General features: G+C 41.2%; 1 protein-coding gene across 5 annotated transcripts in view; it reads left to right on the top strand.

The window, feature by feature from the left end:
• The window catches only part of SLC25A13 (solute carrier family 25 member 13), a 185,461-nt gene that overhangs the window by 32,842 nt on the left and 131,457 nt on the right, over window positions 1-21,162 (top strand). For 2 of the 5 annotated variants that reach the window (XM_043588929.1, XM_043588930.1), the window contains one exon: window positions 7,225-7,367. The exons of 1 other annotated variant lie outside the window; for it this stretch is intronic. In XM_043588929.1, the coding sequence (XP_043444864.1) occupies window positions 7,225-7,367 (143 nt within the window). Of the gene's footprint in view, window positions 1-4,523; window positions 4,700-7,224; window positions 7,368-21,162 lie in introns of those variants that run through there. 2 more of the 5 variants (XM_043588931.1, XM_043588933.1) reach the window with 2 other exon arrangements.

The following is a 21,162-nucleotide window of genomic DNA, read 5'->3' as shown; positions in this document are numbered from 1 at the left end:
GGGTAGGAATTGCATGCAGAGTTCTGGAGAGTCACCTATGAGATTTCTGTGGATGTGGGTCTGAGGGCTGGGGTGGAGTCATTGGGACCAGCTAGGGAAGTGCTGTCTTCTCTTGGGGTGGCTAAGACAACGTAGCTTTTGAGTGAGAGTGTGGCTTTGAGTCCAAGGGGACGATGGGGCCAGGAAGGGAGGCAGGGGCTGTCTGTGAAGAAAACAGCGATCAGCAGTTTCTGGAAGGGATTGTGGATCTGGCAGAGGTTCGGGTGATCTCATAGGGCCTGGGCAGTGTAGTACCAACACAAATCCACCTTGGCTCAGCATGCGGGGGATCTCTTGTTTACCATCTGGCACAGATGGTGTTGTGGTGGGAAGAGAATAGGGATCGGGCTTGTGGGGGCTGTGCCAGGCACGTCTCCACTGTGGCTGGTCTTTCTAGTTATGTATGGATCAGCAGTAAGCACTCTATAAACCTAACTACTTTGCTGACTCTCTGTGACTTTTTCCTGACTTTTCTTCCTAACAAATACCCTACCTTCTGTGTATTAAACTAGTTAGAAGGTGCTTCTGTAGGGGTGCCTGGGTGGCTCAGTTGGTTAAGCGACCGACTTTGGCTCAGGTCATGATCTCGCAGTTTGTAGGTTCGAGCCCCGTGTCGGGCTCTGGGCTGACAGTTCAGAGCCTGGAGCCTACTTCAGATTCTAGGTCTCCCCCTCTCTCTACCCCTCCCCTGCTCACGCTCTGTGTCTCTCTGTCTCTCAATAATAAATGAATATTAAAAAAAAAAAAAAAGAAAAAGAAGATGCTTCTGTAGCTTGGGGGAAGTAGACCTCTGGACCAGATGTGCCAATAGCAGGGAGTTGGCAACTGCGGAGGTCAGAGAGAGCCAGAGGATCTGGGAGAGATAAGGAAAGCGGGGTCCTGGAGGACTGCACTGGGCCCAATTCTGACTTATTTTGTTTTATCCTTAAGAACGATTCAAATCAATGCCACTTTCTTCTTTCTTTTTTGGGGGGGAGTTGCTTACTGTGTGTTAAGTACAGTGTTAAGCGTTGGGGATATAAAGATGCATAATTCATGGCCCTTGCCGTTTACTATTTCACTGTGTGTGAGTGTAGAAAAAAGCCATAACATGGTTGATAAGCATTATATGGCCTTAATTAGTAGGAAGCTGATGTGGGGCTAATTACATCTTGCTAGCAAGGGTCATTGAAGTTACAGAGAGGTTGTGGTGTCTCAGCTGGGCTAGACAATGAGTAGGTACTTATCAGATGGAGGAGGTAGTGGAGGGTTGTGGGGCAGAGGAAGACTGTTCTGGGCAGAGGAAACAGCAGGTGTGAAACAAAGGTTTCACTCAAAGTTCTGTGAGAATGCCAGGTGGGGGGGGTGGGCTGCAGCACAGGCCCCTGGGCAGTTCACTGGGATGGTCGGTAGGACGGGACTTGGTATAGGGCACTCCTAGCCCGAGGCATTTATTATGCAGCCTGTTCTGGTGATAAGTGGGTGGTAACATTTTGTCTGGGTGAAAGTTGAAGTCTAGGTGTGCTCAGTTTTGCTTCTAACCTAAATGTTTACATGCGTTTTTTGCCTGCCTGACACTTCTGGTGCTCCTTCGTGTTAATTTGGACAGATGCACTGAGTGCTTACAGTTTAAATAAAGCTCCCAGAAACTTTGCAGTGAGTAGGATGTGCAAAATAAGTATAAGCTGGGACCATGTCTTCAAGGAGATCAGCTTGTATACAAGAGGCCAGATTTACAGGCATGCAGCAGGTAAGAAAGAATGTAGGTTGACCTACAGGTATGTGGTTTAAAAATGCCACAGGAAATGGAGAGAGTGGTCCCCGTGGTGGGGAGTGGTCAGAGGAGGCTCCTTGGAAAGGGAACTTGGGGAGCCCCGGGATGAGTGGGGCTGGAGAGGCAGGGAGGAGGGCAGGTGGGGAGTTCCAGGGGAGAGGGCCACATTTGACAGAAGGCCTGGAGATGGGTTTGGGAGCAGACAGCCTCTCCAGGTTGAAGGATTCTTGCTCCTTCTTCAAATGTTTATTTAAATTCAGCCTTGTGCCAGGGAGTCTGCCAGGCATTACAGGGTGTGGGTGACAAAATTAGAAAGATAATTGGGAATTTGGCGTGTCTGTTGAACAATAGGAAGCCATCGGAGGTTTTCCGAGTCATCCAGTGACACTGGCAGGATGGGTTTGAGATTTGGTTGGTAGTGCAGGCCCGTGAGTTTGGCAGTGTTGGGTGTATCCCTGGTGTGAGGCCCTAAAGACTTGATTGGGGTTGTGGCGGCAGGGGAAATGGTGAGTGGGCAAGGTAAAGACATTTTGAAGGACTGCTTGATGAAAATGGTCTTGTGTGATGAGTGAGAGGGAACAGGGGATAAATATGACCATTGGATATACCGTCTGGGTGAGAGAGGTGCCAGTAATTAAGAATGGGGAAATTGAGGAGGAAACCATTAGCTCAAGGGAGACCAAAGCGGGTGATACCTAGCGTTTACAAGTACAGAGGTGGACGTAGCTGAATGCCTGTAGTGTAAGATGTGGGAGGTGGGAAAACTGGGTAAAGGGACTAGACAAGGGGAATAGGCCATATTACAGTTTGTAATAATAATACATACTGGGTTGCACTCGGGTTTTTATAATGATTCTTTGTCAACAAAACATGTGTATTTAAAATTTGTGTTAACAAAATTGGAAAAACTTCTTTTTTGAAAACTATTGAAGTGAAAACCTTTATATTCATTGACGAAAATTGAAAAAGCACAAGTGTGTAAAGAAAAGTAACTTGTGATTCCACCCAATAGATACAATCTATGTTTATATATAAATGTGTATTTTATATACCTATCTCTCTGTATTTCTGTCTCTGTGTATGTATGTAAATCTTTTTTTCCTTAACAGGAGAAAAAATACCGTTTTATCCAGTTTTCCTCCTCACCTGATGCGTTAGGAAACCCTTTTCCTGTCATTGATTGCATTTCTACAGTATTTTTAGTGTTGTGTGCTCTTCCACATACAGTGGTTTTACTCTCGCTCATCTAGCGGCTTCCTGTTATTGAAGGCTTTGTTGTCTTGTCTCCTGTGCTAGCAGTAATGCTAGTTCAATACTCTTGAACCTGCATTTTTGCATATAACTTGTGTATGTTTAATCATATTAAAACTTAAAAAAAATTGTAAGGAAGAGAGCCTTCAGGTCACTTGTAAAATCTGTTCCCAAAGAAGAATCCGTGGTAGCTGTGAAGTCCACTCCCCTGACAGGGGCCCCTCTGTTTCCTGCTGCAGGAGCAGTGGAGCACCTTTGTCAATATATTCTTATTATGATCGTTCTGTCCATCAATTGGAGGAACAACCTTTGATATTTTTACTATAATCACAAAGCAGACTACTCCAGCCTCGGTGATGAGCTGGTTTTGCAAACTGAAGGAAACTGTTTTCTGTGTTCAGATTAACATGTTCTTACATTTACAAAATTATTTATCACTTCCAAAAAATGGGGCAGAAAATATCTCAATGATTTTCTTTTTTTTTAATGAAAACTATTGAGGTATGAATCAAGTGCACAAATCATGAATGTACCGCTCCATTAACATTCACGAAGGGAGCACACCTATGGAACCAGCACCCCAGGAGCCATCTGATGCCCCTTCCAGTCACTATGCACCCCTCCTAAGGGTAACCAGTTGTTTGGCTTTCAACTTTATGTAAATGGAATCATACACCATGTTTTCTTGTGTCTCATTTCTTTTGCTCTTGCTCTAGTTGTTCAGATTCATCCTCCTTGTGTATGGTGGTTTATTTTCATTGCTGCATTATATGCCATTGTGTGACTGTCCTACAGTAGTTCATTTACGTATCCTACCGTTGGTTGACATTTGAGTTATTTTTCATCTTTTTGCTATCCAAAATAATGCTTCCGTGGACATTAAAATGCTAAAGTACGTTTTTATTCTTTCTATATATGTATATACATATGTGTGTATGTACATATACATAAACACCACATATGTATATATACACACGTTTCTTTTAGACATACTTGTGATCGAAATTGCTATTTCTATGGTTGTCTGTTCAGTTAGAGTACATATTCCCAAGCAGCATTCTAAAGTGGTTTAGCAGTTTACTCTTGTAACACCAGTGTATGAGAATTGCATTTGCTCCACATTTTTGCCAACACTTGTTATTACTTTTTAATTATCCTGTGTATGAGTTAGAGGTATGGGATTGTAATTTTATTTCGCACTTTCAGTAGAATTTTTTTTAGGGGTCAGCAGCTTCACAATGATTCTAAAGGTCATTTCGGGGAAAACCAAAGAGTGATCATGGCCCAGAAAATTCCCAGGACGGAAGTAGTGCGTGCCTTCATTTGACAGATGTTTATTGAACATGTTTCACTCTCTGCCTGCCACCAGTCCGGGATGTTGAGGATGCTGCAGTGAGAAAGGCAGGAGAAAATCTTGCCCTGACAGAGCTTTCCCTCTAATTGTAGCAATTAAGATCCATGTAATCTTGCAAGGATTCCTGGTGCAGGGATGACAAGAACTGTCAGCCCGTCCGGCATTCCTCCCTGGAATTTGGCAGCCACCTCGGAGGAGAGCCTCTTTCTACCTTAGGGAGCCATTCATTGCCAACTGGTCAGAACTGGTGTTGAAGATGGACTTACTTGCCAAGCTGTTCCCTGATGACCATATGATAATCAGTATGTGTTGAACATGTCATAAGAATGATTTCATTTGTGCTCCTGGGACAACCGAGAAATTAAGTGGGGAAAACTAAAGTTGAAGGATCCTGACCTCAAACCACGTGAAAAATCAAGTACCAATGTATTGAAACTTAAAAGATAAACCTACTTGAAAAAAGCCCAGAGAAAATATGGGTGAATATTAGTCTTGAGATGAGGAAGGCCTAGTTTCTAGACTTAGAAGTAATAGAAGGAATTGCAAAGTAATAGAAGGAATAGAAGTAATAGAAGGAAAAGAATCTGTAGACTCAATTATATAAAAATACCAAACTGGAAAAATGTTTGCAACAAATCTGAGAGACAAAGGACGGGAGAAAGGGCATGGTCCAGCACTGCTGGTGGGAGTGTAAATTGGTACAATCTTTTCTGGAGAGCAGTGTGATAATAAGTATCAAGAGCCTTCAAGTTCCTCTCCTTTGACTCAACAATTTCTCTTCCAGAAGTCTACCCTTTGAAGATTGTTAGGAATTCGGATAATTGTTATGTGCAAAGCCAGTTACCTTAGCTTTATTTAGAAATAACCTAAACATCTACTGGTGGGAGAAGAGTGAAATTGCATTTTAAATAAATTAATTATTCACCACTATGAGCAAACATAGGTATAAGTCTAAATCATAGGATCGCTGTAATAATTAGCAGCAACATTCCCTTTATATTTCTTGTCCTCTTTTGCCTCAGGAAAATCAAAATCTAATTCTTCTGCATTTCCAAAAAGACATTTCAATGCTAACTGAAGAATACTGGGATTCTTGGACCATTTTTGAGCTTTTCTTTTGTACCATGCTAGAAAATGTTCAAACTGATAATACAGAACATTTATAAAGTGCTTATTGTGTGTAGCACATTGTGCTAAGTACATTACATGATTATTCATTTATTTCTAGCATCAACTTTATGAAGCAGGTAATGTTGTTACCCCCATTTCATAGGTCAGGAGCTAGAGACCCAGAAAGCTTTACTTCCCTGAGGTCGTACAGGTGGCAAGAGGTAGAAGCAGAGCTCGGTGCAGGCTCAGCCCAGGCCTGAGGGACTCTAAAGCTTGTTACTGAGTATCTAAGCAAGAGTTTATCCTGCATTGGAATTAAAATGTAGAAATAACAAGGGACTTTTAAAAACAATTTTTATATTTATTTATTTTGAGGGGCGGAGAGAGGGAGAGAGAGAGAGAAGGAGAGAGAGAGACTCCCAAGCAGGCTCCTCGTTGTCAGCACAGAGCCCGATGTGGGGCTCAATCCCATGAATGGGGAGATCATGACCTGAGCCTAAATCTAGAGTTGGTCACTTAACTGACTGAGCCACCCAGGTGCCCAGAAACGGTTTTAATGGGACGAGCTGCAGAGGGAATGGAGGTGCTGTCATCGGCACTTCATGCCACTGTGCTCCCCACATCGTCCATTGTGGTTCCTGTCACCCATCCAGCCTTGTTCTTCCTGTAGCTCACAGTCCTCACTCCCCCAGCCCCAAATCGCTCTTCTGTCCTCAGTATCAAGAGGTCCTCTCCTGCTCCATAAGGATACCATATGATCCCATGTTGTTTCTCAGCACTTCCCATGGCCTGAGGGACTCCACAGAACAGGAATGAGCAGGTTCCCGCTTTCAGGAGTTGGACTGTGTCGCCAAGGCAAGAGGAACACTGTGAACAGGCATTGGGTGCCACCTGTCTCTCGTTGACCACTTCCACTCTAGAGCACCCTTTCACATATTCTTCTGTGAAATCCCACAGGAAACCATGCAGTTCATAGTTTGCTTTCTAGTTTAGCCTGTTTGTCCTCCTTTCCTGCATTATTGATGCCCTTGAAACAGGAATAGGGGTAAAAGAATTAGGTCATTTCCATCCATGATTTTATAATTAATTTTTTTTTCTATGTCCTTGCCAAAAACAAGATGTAATTTGTTTTTCCAAATTTCTGTAAGCCAGAAATTTTCATTCTCATTCTCGGCACTGATGACGTTTGGGGCTGGATCACTCTGGTGTAAGGGGTCACCCTGTGCCTTGTAGATGTTTAGCAGCCTCCCTGACCTCTACAACTAGATGCTAGGAGCATCCCTCCCCCCTGGTTATGACAGTCAGAATTTGTCATCAGACACTGTCAGATGTTCCCCTGTGAAGAAAAATAGAAACAATGGAGGAAGTACCAAGCTAGAGAACACCCTCCCCATCTCCTGCCCACCAAAGACAGGTAACATATAGAAAAGACTGGTCCTCATAGGTGGACTTGGCTATTAGGGGACATTGATGTTTGTAAGCTGGACAGTCAAGCTAACCTGCCCTCTGTTGAGAACCACTGTTATGAACCTAAATCTTGGCAGACTTCATGTGTTTTTGTTTTTTCTATGAAGTGTTGGGAAATAACTGTCCTTGGGAAGAGTAGATTATCTTATCTGATGTTTTATCCTTTGAATATTTTCAGCTTTTTCAAATATTGATCTCATGATTATATGCTTTTGAGGGTAAAATATCTTTTTTCTTTTTTCCTATACAGTATGCAAGCATTGAAAAAAATGGTGAATTTTTTATGTCTCCCAATGACTTCGTCACTCGATATTTGAACATTTTTGGAGAAAGCCAGCCTAATCCAAAGACTGTGGAACTTTTAAGTGGTGTAGTGGATCAGACCAAAGATGGGTATGTTGGTCATTTTATTTATTTTTTTGTTCAACAGAGCTTTCTGTTGTTTTAAAGATTAAGAAGTCACTGAATACCTTCCCATCTCTTAAAAGCATTTTCTCTACCTATTAGAATTAATTCATTATTTTAGAAATAATACCTTTAACATTTCCTTTAAAGTCCTTATCACAATTGACGATTCTGTGTGTGCATTTTTTTTTTTGACGGTAAAGTGGCTTATAGTTCCAGAGACTTTTTAAAAAAAAAATTTTTTTTTAATGTTTGTTTATTTTTGAGACAGAGAGAGACACAGCATGAGCAGGGAAGGGGCAGAGAGAGAGGGAGACACAGAATGTGAAGCAGGCTCCAGGCTCTGAGCTGTCAGCACAGAGCCCGATACAGGGCTCGAACTCCCGAACTGTGAGATCATGACCTGAGCTGAAGTTGGACGCTTAACCGACCAAGCCACCCAGGCACCCCCCAGAGACTTTTCTTTTAACATTTGTTTATTTTTGAGAGACAGAGAGAGAGTGGGTGGGGGAGGGGCAGAGAGAGAGGGAGACAGAATCTGAAGCAGGCTCCAGGCTCTGAGCTACCAGCACAGAGCCCAACGCGGGGCTCAAACCCAGGAACCATGAGATCATGACCTGAGCTGAAGTCAGATGCTTAACCAACAGAGCCACTCAGGCGCCCCTATAGTTCCAGAGACTTACTATAGTTGATGACTGGTGTGAGATATACCAGAGTGTTTATATGTATACTGGTATTTTTCAAGGGAACTGTAAAAATTGTGAGTAAATGTAAAACATAGCTCTATGAACATAACTTTTCTATGATTGTTCCCTCTGCTCAAATAACTTTTGAAATCTTCCATATGATTAAGTCATATGAATCTAACATACAGAATAATAGGATGATTCCAAATCTCCAAGAAAGGTATTTTACCCAAGCTGGAAGAAAGAGACAGACCATCTAAAATTAAATGATTCTTTGCAAAAAGCCTTTGGGTTTTTTTCCCCCTACCTGTGTTCTCACATTTTAAAAATGAGCTTTTCCTGATTTTGCTTAAGATTGCAGTTGGCATTTACCATTAGGTGCAGAATTTTGGGCTCCAAACTCTTACTAATACAAATAACAACATCCCCTAAGAGCCACATATTTTTTTAATATGAAATTTATTGTCAAGTTGGTTTCCATACAACACTCAGTGCTCATCCCAAAGGTGCCCTCCTTAATACCCATCACCCACTTTCCCCTCCCTCCCACCCCCCATCAACCCTCAGTTTGTTCTCGGTTTTTTTTTTTTTTAATTTTTAAACATTTATTTATTTTTGAGACAGAGAGAGACAGAGCATGAGCAGGGGAGGGTCAGAGAGAGAGGGAGACACAGAATCAGAAGCAGGCTCCAGGCTCTGAGCTGTCAGCCCAGAGCCCGACGCGGGGCTCGAACTCACGGACCGCGAGATCGTGACCTGAGCTGAAGTCGGCCGCTTAACCGACTGAGCCACCCAGGCGCCCCTGTTCTCGGTTTTTAAGAACCTCTTATGCTTTGGCTGTCTCCCTCTCTAACCTCCTTTTTTTTTTTTTTCTTCCCCTCCCCCATAGACTTCTGTTAAGTTCCTCAGGATCCACATAAGAGTAAAAACATACGGTATTTGTCTTTCTCTGTATGGCTTATTTCACTTAACACTCTCCAGTTCCATCCACGTTGCTACAAAGGGTCATATTTCATTCTTTCGCATTGCCATGTAGTATTCCATTGTGTATATAAACCACAATTTCTTTATCCATTCATCAGTTGATGGACATTTAGGCTCTTTCCATAATTTGGCTATTGTTGAGAGTGCTGTTATAAACATTGGGGTACAAGTGCCCCTACGCAACAGCACTCCTGTATCCCTTGAGTAAATTGCTAGCAGTGCTATTGCTGGGTCATAGGGTAGGTCTATTTTTAATTTTTGGAGGAACCTCCACACTGTTTTCCAGAGTGGTTGCACCAATTTGCATTCCCACCAACAGTGCAAGAGGGTTCCTGTTTCTCCACATCCTCTCCAGCATCTATAGTCTCCTGATTTGTTCATTTTAGCCTCTCTGACTGGAGTGAGGTGGTATCTGAGTGTAGTTTTGATTTGTATTTCCCTGATGAGGAGTGACGTTGAGCATCTTTTCATGTGCCTGTTGGCCATCTGGATGTCTTCTTCTTCTTTTTTTTTTTTTTTTTTTAATTTTTTTTTTCAACGTTTATTTATTTTTGGGACAGAGAGAGACAGAGCATGAAAGGGGGAGGGGCAGAGAGAGAGGGAGACACAGAATCGGAAACAGGCTCCAGGCTCTGAGCCATCAGCCCAGAGCCCGACGTGGGGCTCGAACTCACGGACCGCGAGATCGTGACCTGGCTGAAGTCGGACGCTTAACCGACTGCGCCACCCAGGCGCCCCTGGATGTCTTCTTTAGAGAAGTGTCTATTCATGTTTTCAACACACATTTTCTACATACAAATATATGCACACACATAATTTTCTTTTTTGGTTGTGCCATTTGATTATAAATTGCAGACATCATGATAGTTTAGCATCTATCTTTTAAGAATAAGAACGTAGGAGAACAAGAATAAGTAGGAGACCACGTAACTGCCATACCATAATCTTTTAGGAGAATTAACAATAATGTGAAGTATCTTCAAAATTCCAGTCTGTATTCCAGTATACTGGATCTCTCCACCTCCCTCCCACTTCAAACGGCTCATTGTGGTTTTGTTTTGTTTTCTTTTCTTTTTAAATCTAGGATCCAGACAAGGTTCTTGTACTACCTTTATTTGTTTTATCTCTTTTAATCTAGAACAACCTTCTAATTTTTTTTCATGATATTGGCTTTTAAAACCTGGGCCAGTTGTTTTATTGAAGGTTCCACATTCTGGACTTGCCTGATTGCTTCTTCAGGCCTGGATTCACGTTAAGGGGCAGGTTAGGAGAGATCCTGTACTTTCTGCTGTACCTCGTCAGAAACATGTTGCAGCATCAGTGATGCTAAGTTTGATTGCTTGGTTAGGGTGGCGTCCCCCCAGATTGTATATTTATGATAATTTTTGTTTGTAATTAGTGAACAGATACTTTGAGGACATGTGCATATCCTGTTTCTCAGCAACTCTTCATCCACTGGTGTTAGCATCCACAATGATCGTTTCCTGAATCGGGTATCACATTGTGGTGATTTTTCTAATTCGGTCATTTCTCCTATATTTATTGTCTAGCACTCTTTGTTAAGGAAAACTTTTCTCTCCTCTACCCCGTTTTCTTTCTCTCTTCTTACCAGTATAAATTCGTGGAAGTTTTCATTTTAAATTCAGTGTATTATAATCTATTACTATTGTTCTCTTAGATGCTCAGATTTGGCAAGGGGGGGCCCTTGGGCCTAGCTCCTGTGCCCTCGTCTTTGAGTGCTCTTTGCTTTAGGCAAATCAGCCATCCTAGGCTCTGGGTGGGTGTTTCTGCCTCTAACCTGGGAATCACTGTTCTCTTCAAGAAGTCCTGGTTCCTTTAGATTGGGAATGGTGCTTAGAAACTGAGAGCTGGGCACTGGCTTCTTGTTACAAGGTTGTTACTACTTCTCTGTTTTCTCAGTAAAAAGAACAGAGAAATATACTTTAAAAAATCAAAAGTTCATAATGACATTTCCTATTTAAATTTAACATTACAGGATTTTTTTTTCTTCTATTTTTAACTCAGTGAACATTTTGGTTCCTAATTATATTAATATATTTATGGATATTAACTTCTATAATTGTGATACCTTCTAATTTTTTTTTCCCATCTCTATCACCATTAACATACATGCTTTTCCTATTTACTTTTGTATGTACTCTCCAAAAATAGTAGCCTTCGATTCAATGAGTTAGAACAATGTGTAATATATGTTGTGCATATATATATATATTCAAAATCTTATCACAAATCTCAAATGCTGGCTTTGTTTTCCTGGTTTTGCAGATGAGACAGCTGAGGCTCTTAGTGATCAAGCAATTTGCCCCCAAAAGGTGCCCAAGCTTGTCTGGCTTCAAAGACCTTGACCTTTCCAGTGTCTCAAACTGCCTCTTCTCTCATAATCTCATCATCCTCTTTAACTTGACATTTTTTTTCAGATTTTGTATTAACTTAAATCTCAGTTTTTCACTGTGACAGAGAAAATCTTAGATGGCCTCAGTCCATTGCCTTGTGACTTTTTTTTTTTTTTCCCAGTTGCAGAAACCTGAGTTTCGAAAGGGAAAATAACCACCCATAATCTTTTCATCCCCACACGGTGGTTTAGAGTCTTTTTTAGTATCTTCTATGATTTGTTAACCTGCATCAATATTTTTCATAATCTGAATGAATATTAATTGCAGTTCTTTTATAATCTTTTAGACTATATCAATCAATTTCCATATTTCCATATGCTGTTCACATTAACAGTGTTAAATAGCTTCATAGTCTATGAGATTACATACCAACCATACTCTATGAAATCATGCCCTTACAGAGTTGTTTCAGTGTTTAGTTTTCCTTTTGTTTAATTAATTCCTTTGAAAGAACTTAGAGCCGTTCCTGGACACAAGGGTAGAAGTATTTTAAGTTTCACCATATGTAGTGTGGTAATTCTTTCCAAAAGCACTGATCATGTTGAAGAACTTGTCCAAACTATTTATGCTTTCTGAGCCAGTAGCACACGGCTGCTGTTTGAGCCGAGACCTGCCTAAAACCCAAGACTGTTCAGATGTTCATGTGCCATTTTCCCTGACCCTGACCCAAGCTCCGCAGTATTTCCTTCACAAATAGGTATAACCATACATCTGTTCTCAATGTAAAACTGTGAATGCCTTCATTTCCCCTTCCTTTGGAAGCATAGCATTTCTCAAGTTCACAAGTCACAAATCATCTTCCCAAATCAACTACTGTTCTTGAAAAAATTACACGGTGAAGCCACATGCTGGCCCATGGAAGCACAGCACATACACCAAACAAAGGGAAAACACTGGCATGGGCTCCATTTGGCCAGGCTCTCTTTGGGTGTAATGACATCTCTTGGCTGGCCAGAGGGATTCTAGTGCATAATCTTTTTCAAACTTGAAAAACTGTTTGTAGATTGGTAACTTTAAGATTTCAAAATAACGGCAGCTGTGCTGACCCAGATGTCATGGTGAATTGAAATAGTCATTTTTAGGTAGATAATGGTCCACCAGCTGTGGTTTCTGGAGTGGATAAGCCAGGTCCTGCATATTTTAATATCTCCAGTGTCTGATCCAGTATCTGGCCTCTGGTTCACAGCAATTTGTTGACCAAATATGAGTAAATCTACTAAGAAGTATTTACTCCCTTAAATTATGAGAGCCCAGGAGTATTGAGGAATGGAAGTTCTAGTTCAAATTCTAGGTTACTCACTGTAGTAGCTGAATAGTGTCCACCTGGAGATGTCAAGTCATAATCCCTAGAATTGGAAATGTGACCTTATTAGGAAAAAAGTGTCTTTGCAGATGTGATTACATTAAGGATCTTGAAGAGAGCACCCTGGCTTATCCATGCCTTAAATGCTGTAAGTATTCTTTTAAAAAAAAATTTTTTTTAATGTTTTTATTTTTGAGACAGAGAGAGACAGAGCATGAGCAGGGGAGGGGCAGAGAGAGAGGGAGACACAGAATCCGAAGCAGGCTCCAGGCTCTGAGCTGTCAGCACAGAGCCTGACGTGGGGCTCGAACTCATGGACTGTGAGATCGTGACCTGAGCTGAAGTCGGACGCTTAACCGACTGAGCCACCCAGGCGCCCCTGCTGTAAGTATTCTTATAAAAAGTAGAGAGACGTAATACAGACATCAGGGCTACCAGCAGCTGGAAGAGGCAAGGAAGGATTCTCCAGTGAAGAGTCTCCCTTTGGTGGGTGTGCAGCCCTGCTGACACCTTGCTTCTGGACTTCCGGTCCCCAGAACTGTGACGGAATGAATTTCTGTTGTGTGGAGCACCCTAGTCTATGGTAGTTTGTTACAGCAGCCCCAGGAGACTAATACCCTAACATAGCTCTTTTCTCCGTGGTTCAGAAAGCCTGTACTTGCAAAGAATATGCAGGGGATGGAAACCAAATAGCCTGATTCTGACCAGTTTTTTTTTCCAGTAGTAACTTTTGGCTAGATCCCGACATTTTCCAGGCAGAAACCTCTGCTGCAAACCCTCTCTGTGAGGGCACAGTCCCTCTCTGGAGGCTTTACTTATGTATAGGGTTGGGCTGAACTCTAGGCATGGAAGCTTAAACATCTGTGCACTGCTAGAATTTATGGTAAAGGGATTCGGATTTTCTGGAGCACTCTTGGTTTTGATTCAGTGTTTCATTGGGTAGTGACTTGGTCAGACTTCCGTTCTATGAGCTGCTTGCTCATATTCTGTAATGCAGAGGCTGGCATACCAGGAGCACAGAAAATGCAGAGCATAGTGGAGGGAAGTACATAGGAACTTGTACTTCATTCTAAGGATTGTAGGCCTTTATTTTGAGAGCAATGAAGAGCCATCAAAGGATAATTTGAGTCTTGGCCTAATGTGCCTGTCTTACAGCCCACATATATTCTCTGATTTCACCTGTCCCCACTTCTCTTCTAATTGCCTGTTGTGTTTAGATTCCCCAAATTCCATTCTTTTAATAGATTTAATAATGGGTTTAATCAATTTGTGAAATTCCTTGAGAGAGATGATAAGAAACTTTGAATGCCAAGTCCTGGAAGCCTTTTGTATGGTGGACCTCATGGGTAAGAAGGGCTTGTTGCATTAGGTAAGAAGGGTTGAAGAGAAAGGAGAGGAGGAAAGCAAGGAGGAAGAGGAGTAGAAGGACTTCTAGGGCCCAGACCCTCTTACTTTAGCTAAACAGTATGAACTCTGTGCTTGACTTTGGATTTGTCTGTATGATTTTTGATGTGTGTTTTAGATTTCTCATCATTATGTTTTTGTTTAAAATGGGAATGAAGGGTTTTTTTTGTGTATCATCCAAGGGTAATTTTTATACATTATTCACACAACTATCTACCAAGAGCAAGTAAAAATAAATTTTATGTGTGTCCCTTTGAGCTTTGCAAACATGTTTTCTGTTTGTTGTTTATTATTAACTGATATCTCACTAGAGACAGCTGGGACTCAAAAGCTGTTTTTCCTAGTACGTGACCTTCTTACTTGGGGAGACTAAGTGGGGGCCAGAATAAGCTGGATGTGTTTGGGTGCCTGGTCTCTTGGGCTCAGGATGCTCACTATCTAGTATAAACTGACCCCTGTCTGTGTGGGTGGGCCTTGGCCAGCTCTGGCATCTAATTGGTTTGCTGAGATCATATGTATGAATTTAACACATACACGTTTTCCATCTCAGGCGTGGAACTTCTTTGCACTCCATGCAAGAATAGAAGTTGGCTCTTCTTTTGAAAAAAGGAATATCACTGGAATCTTCTCCTGAAATCATTATTGCACTATATGCTAAGTTGGATGTAAATTAAAAAAGAAAAAAGGAAGATCAGAAACCCTGATTTCTTTCTTTTTTTTTTTTTTTTGTTGTTAATGTGTGTTTATTTTTGAGAAAGAGAGAGAGGCAAAGAGAGAGAATCCCAAGCAGGCTCCGTGCTGGCAGCTCAGAGCCTGACATGAGGCTCGAACCCACAAACCGGGAGATCATGACCTGAGCTGAAATCAAAAGTCGGACGCTTAATTGACTGAGCCACTTAGGCGTCCCAGAAATCCTGATTTCTTAATGAGCTGACATGTCCCTTTTACCACCATCTCAGTCCCCGCTCCAGGGACAGTGCCAAGTGGGGAATTTGGTGCTGTACACCTGTCCTCCTGTATCCCAGGTGTCCTAAGGTGAGCTCAGGGAGGACAGAAACCCCCTGTGGAGTGGAAGGGCAAAAGCTTCCTTGATCCTGATTTTCATTACGAATACAGACCATGAAAGCCTTCTGACCTTTAGGTTTATTGAATCAAAATGATAGCAATATAATCAGCAAAGAATTGCTTTCTCTTCAGAGTACAGAGAATCATTCCTGGGCCAATTCTCATTTTGAGGCATAAGGAATAAGGGTGTTAAAGAAGAAACAATAAAAAAGAAATTGATGATTTAAAAATGTGTGACTAAATCACACATAAATCAAGTCTGTTCTCTGCCTTTCGCATGTTTGATCTTAATCTGAGGGGAAAAAAAAAGTATGGCCTTTAAATACTTCACAAGGTGAAGGAGGATATAATAATGTTGTTGATGATAAAATCATTTTTATATACCTGTTTTCACTTTGTGAGGTTGTTGCCATGAAATCCAGGCCTTGGCCACATGCTGGGAGTTAATGAGGTTTACAATTGGCAATGCTTAAAGAGTATTAGGGTAATGTATTTAAATATCAGCAGTTCATAGTCTGAAATGCTCATCTGTCAAATATAATCCAGAATCAATAAGAGGAGGTCTTTCAATTTGCTAATGAGGAGCGTTTTCTACATACTGGGGTGGACACAGATTTCAGATAAACACCTGAAATTCATAAGCTATAGAATTAAGCAAAGGCATCTCTTTCATTAAAAAAACTTGATAATAATCAACAGCAGTCACCTGAGAAGCTTAAATTTTCTTCTTAGTCATCAGACTCCCAAATTAACCTACCAAAACAAAAAGCCTCATTAGCAGCTCTCATTGAATCAGTGTTATTTTTTTTCTTTCTCTCAAGGTGTCTGATTAACCCCCTTTCTTTTTGCATTTCTCACTTTGTGTTAATATTTGATGTCTGAAATCATAGGGGGGTGCGTGCGATGTGGTGGCTAGACGGTGTCTGCAAGGAGCAAATTAAAAAGAATTCTTAAAAAGGTTTGTATTATGTCGCTGGTATATTAGAAAACCTTTAGGAATGTCAGGTGTCTGGGTTTATTTTTCTTTTTAATTCGGGAAAAGGTTGATTAATGACTGGGTGTTGATTTCACTTCTCATTCATATGTAGGGACATCCCTCCTCTTCCCCCCATCTTCTCTTACATACCAAATGCAGCCCCTCTTGGAGAGTGTGGCTGTCAAGGGAAGGTGAGAAGTAGGGGCCATTCCTGTAGGGGAAAGGGGAGTGAGTTTTGGACAGATGACAGCATGACGTAAGCTCAGGGGAATGACTGTAGAGTGTGGAGATCTGACACGTAAGAGAGAAAAGGAAGAAATTCTAGTGCATTTCTTGTGAGGTGCGGTCTTGTGAGAACTGGGTGAGTTCATCCAGAACAGCTCTTCTCAAAGTGTGGTCCCTGGGAGCCTCTGAAAACCTTTTGAAGGAATCCGTGAGGTCAGAGCTGTTTACATAATAATACTCAGAGTCACATCTGCCTTTTTCTAAAAGTGGTGAGTAAAACTTGTGAAGCCTTAACACCAGTTAAGGAGTGCCACCAAGCCAAACGAGAGGAGGGAGTAGTCATGCTCTTTGCTAGCACACATTCGCAGTGACGGTAGTGATGAGGAGGTTAATTCCACTTCAGAATGGCCTTGGAGAAGCAGTATAAATCATTGATTTTTATTAAGTCTCACCCTTGAGTACACATAATTTGAAAATGCTGGGTGACTAAATGGGAAATAGGCATAAAGAATTGCTGCTGGTTATTGTCATGTGGTTGGTCGTCTGAGGAAAAGCATTTGAGCAGTTGATTTGAGTTGCTAGCTGAGCTAGGCATTTTTTTTTTTTTTCACAGAACGCTGTTTTTATTTGAGAGAAAATTTTCATGTGACAGCTTCCCAATGCTTAGACTTTTCTGATGTAATTAGTGGGGGATATTAATGAATGTGAGTTTTTAATACAGTGTAATGAAATGTGCCAACATTTCGAAGATTGGCATAACTTAGTGAAAGTATTTGCCAGCTGTCCAGTATAGGATGTTTCAAAATCATGCATGGGTGGAAGACATATTCACAGTGCCTGACAGACCTATGGATTTTAATGTAAGAGTGGGATACTGTTTCAGATTCCACATTGTAACTAATCTGTAAGGAACTATCACTTGTTAGGATTTGGTGGTCTGTAGAATAGCCACAGTGATCTGAAAAGGCTGCTGAAATACTCCTTCCTTTTCTAACTATGAATCTGCATAAGGGTGAAATCCTTCATATCCCTCTAACAAAACAACGTATTATAGCAGATTGAATGCAGCTGTCTTCCATTAAGTCAGATATTTAAGAGATTTGCAACGACATAAAATGCTTCTTTTCTCACTACATATTCTGTTTTAGAAAATATAGTTATTTTTCATATAGATACATGTTATTTATATTGCCATGTAGTAGATTTATTCACTTTTAAGTGAATTAATCAATACTTTAAAATTTTGCCTGTTTAATTTTCGATACAGTAAATATGATACATATAACCCACATAAGTAAAAGCTGTTTGGAATCCTCAAAAATTCCTAAGAATGAAAAGGGGCCCTAAGACCCCAAAGTCTAAGAAATGCTGAGCTAGAACAATGGAATGGCAGGCAAAGTATAGGGCAGAGACACGTAGATGTGGTGGTAGGATTTGGAGGAAGTTTTCTTCTGGTTTCCTTGGTTCTGCTCTGGGAAATAGATGAGAGGGAGGATGTGGGTTGAGGTACTAGCGGTTTGAGGAGAGAGGAGAATATATTATGGTTCCAGGTCTGGTGCTAACACTTTCCATCCCTTTTCTTATTTAATCTTCATAACGAGTCTTTAAAACAGGTACTTTCATGCCCCACTTATAAAGGGAGGTACAGAATCAGAGTTCAAAGCCACCTAGTTAGTGAATTGCTGGAACTAGAATTTGGACCTAGTTCTTTTTGGCTTGTGCCCAGCCTGCTCTACTGAACTTTCTACACATAGAGGAGAATATTGAAAATAGAGCTTTGCATGAGAACTCTGCCTGTGTCCTTGCTTAGGAGTTCTGATGCCCTTTGAATGATTCTTAGCCTCCAAGACTCATGATTTGGCCAGCATAACGTGGACTTAAAAGCTCCATGAGCACTACATCAGCTGTCATTCACACCCACAGACCTTTGAAAAACTGCCCTCACATTCTTCACATCTATTGTTTCTAACCCAGGAATAGTTTTTGGATCACTCTCCCCCTTTCACTCTTAGACTCAACCTTGAGGTCCCGTTGCATACCATATTCTCAGAATTCTTATCTTTCTTTACTGGGCCAACTAAAAATACCAACCCTTCCTCCATATTCTTCCCAGCGTGTGGAGGTGTTCAGAAAATGAAAGAGCCAAAACACATTCCCTCCCGCTTTCTTTGCTTGGTTGTTTAGTCTTGCTTTAGTCTGTACTGGTGGGGTTTAAAACTCACATCTAAAAGGCTAAAGGAGAGGGAATCATGCGTACGCTCTGTTTCCTGGCTACTTGCACATCTGTTTCTCTACCCGTGGCAGTGTCCTAGGCACAAGATGTGGCAGTTGCTGAAATTAAGAGTCTTGCATGAAGCTGTGAGGGATTCCTGAAGTGAATCATGAGGAGATTTTAGTGCCTATTAACTTTCCCATTGATTGTGGCATAATTGTCAGTGCGTCACTTCCTAGTAAATAGATTGAGATTCTCTGACTTTAATGAAGGTTTCTGAGGGTAACGTTTCCACCACAATCTGATAAAAAGGTTTTGGGATTTTCAGTCTAGAAGAGTAAGAGATGGCAGAGGATAACTGTTGAACCTGCGTAGAAATTATAGAGTAACTTAGTATCTGTAATAAAGGATGTATAGTACAGTAAAGTAGCCTTGTGTTACAGACCTGAGGGAACCTCAGTACTTAAAAAATCTAGGTTAATTTCATATTTAGTAATTCACTTAACCCATACTTATTGGCATTAGCTATGTGCCGGGCATAGTTCTAAACCAAATGGTAAGCAGTATGCTCTGATATAGCAAATGGACAATGTAAACCAATAGATCTATGGTATAGAGGCAGGTAACTGTATGTATGAAAGCACGGGAAGGAGGTGGTGAGTGAGTGCTCAAGGGTGCCATGGTGGATAGGGTGGTCAGGAAAGACCTCTGCAAGATGCCATTTGGGCAGAGACCTCAGTGAGAGTGAGCTATGTGGGAATCTAGGTCTTCAGTTTCTGGGTGGTGGGAATAATAGATGCAGATGAGATAGGAAAGTGTTTGACACGTATGAGAAGCGGCAGGGGGACTCGAGACTCGCAAAGAGCAGGGAAGTGAAGGAAGCCAAAAAGGTATCCAGGGCCAGATTTTATTAGATCTTGTACAATTTTATTCCACGTGTAGTAGAGGTCATTGGAGAGTCTGAGCATGGAACTGACATGATGTGAATTAAATGTTGAAAGGATCTCCCTAGCTGATTTATGGGGAATAGAATGAAATGGGCAAGAGTGGAAGAAGGCAAAAGATGGCAGGCTTAGAGTGCCAGTTGTGGAGATGGTAAGAAGTGGTTGAATTTTTGGGTGTTCTTGCTAGATTGGCCTCAAGACTTCTGTAGAACGTGTCAGTATTGATGTGCTCATTACACATACACGCGGAGAGCTAGGCTGTTAGATGTTTGGGTCTGGACTTAGGGGAGAATCATATTTATCTCATTTTGATAAGTGGGGGCCCATTTATATTTTCTCCTTAGCCCTTTTTGGTAGGATCCATTTGTATTTGATAGCTTACTTGCTTCCTGGCAAAGCAGAATGTTGTTTTATGGACTTACTGCTCTGGACCTGGAATTGTCCACTCTTCATGGAGTCTTTATTCTTTTTAATGGGCACTTGTATTTAGAGACCACACTGTAGGTATCACATGTGCTTCTTTTGGGTTGCCATTGCTTTGAGGCCTTTCCAGTGGCTAATGGGGGAAAAGTTTTCAGTCCACACTGGCATTTCTAACTCAGAGTTAAACAATTGACAAAATTAAATTCAAAGTATTTTTATTCAAAGTATTTGGTTTAACTCTAACTCAGAGTTAAACAATTGGCAAAATTAAATTCAAAGTATTTTATTCAATTTCTCTATCATCTCTTTACTCTTTCATTGAAAAACTCTTGGCTACCGGCAACATTCATGGAATTACCTATTTGCAATATGTAGGTTACATTCAAAACTATTAATAACACCAGTATTGCTGCTAACAGATATTGAATGAAGTTTAAGATTCTTTTCAGCTCTGTTTGTGCATAGAATGTGTCTCACTAAATACTTACAGTAGAAAGACTGTATTCTAAAGTTATTTGAAACAATTCATTCCTCTGTGTGGGTTGGCCACCAACTAGATATATGGTTAGGTTCATTCGTTTCAGTTTGTCTTCAGTTTTTAGGGATTGCTTTTTTTCTTTTAGAGTTAATTTAATTCTTGAATATGTAAAACATGTTTCCCAAGTCAAAGCTGTATTGACAAAAGCAAGGTATACTCAGAAATCTGACTTAAGATGTCTGCCTCCTTCACCCTATCTCCTCTCTTCCCTTAGAAGAGATAACATCAGATCCTATGGGTTGAGGGCTCAGTCTCACAAGACCACCTCCCTCTGGTTTCACTTCGGATACCAGTTGCAAAGTGCAAGTTGTTAACTTAACTGATCACCCATAAATCAGAGGTTCTTATGACCCCCACCTTGAGTTTGGTAATTAGCTAGAGTGGCTCCCAGAACTCAGGAAAACAGTTTGCTGTTTACCAGGTTTTTATAAAAGGATATGATAAAAGGGGCACCTGGGTGGCTCCGTTAGTTAAGTGCCTGCCTCGATTTCAGATCAAGGCATATTTCACAGTTTGTGAGTTCGAGCACCATGTCAGGCTCCATGCTGATGGTACGGAGCCTGTTAGGGATTCTCTCTCACTTTCTCCCTTTCCCTCTCTCTCTGCCCC

Source organism: Prionailurus bengalensis, chromosome A2, assembly GCF_016509475.1.
Source record: "Prionailurus bengalensis isolate Pbe53 chromosome A2, Fcat_Pben_1.1_paternal_pri, whole genome shotgun sequence".
In the NCBI taxonomy this organism is placed as follows: Eukaryota; Metazoa; Chordata; class Mammalia; order Carnivora; family Felidae; genus Prionailurus; species Prionailurus bengalensis.
The sequence above is the reverse complement of the archived record's forward strand: the minus strand, read 5'-3'. Positions and strand labels throughout refer to the sequence as shown.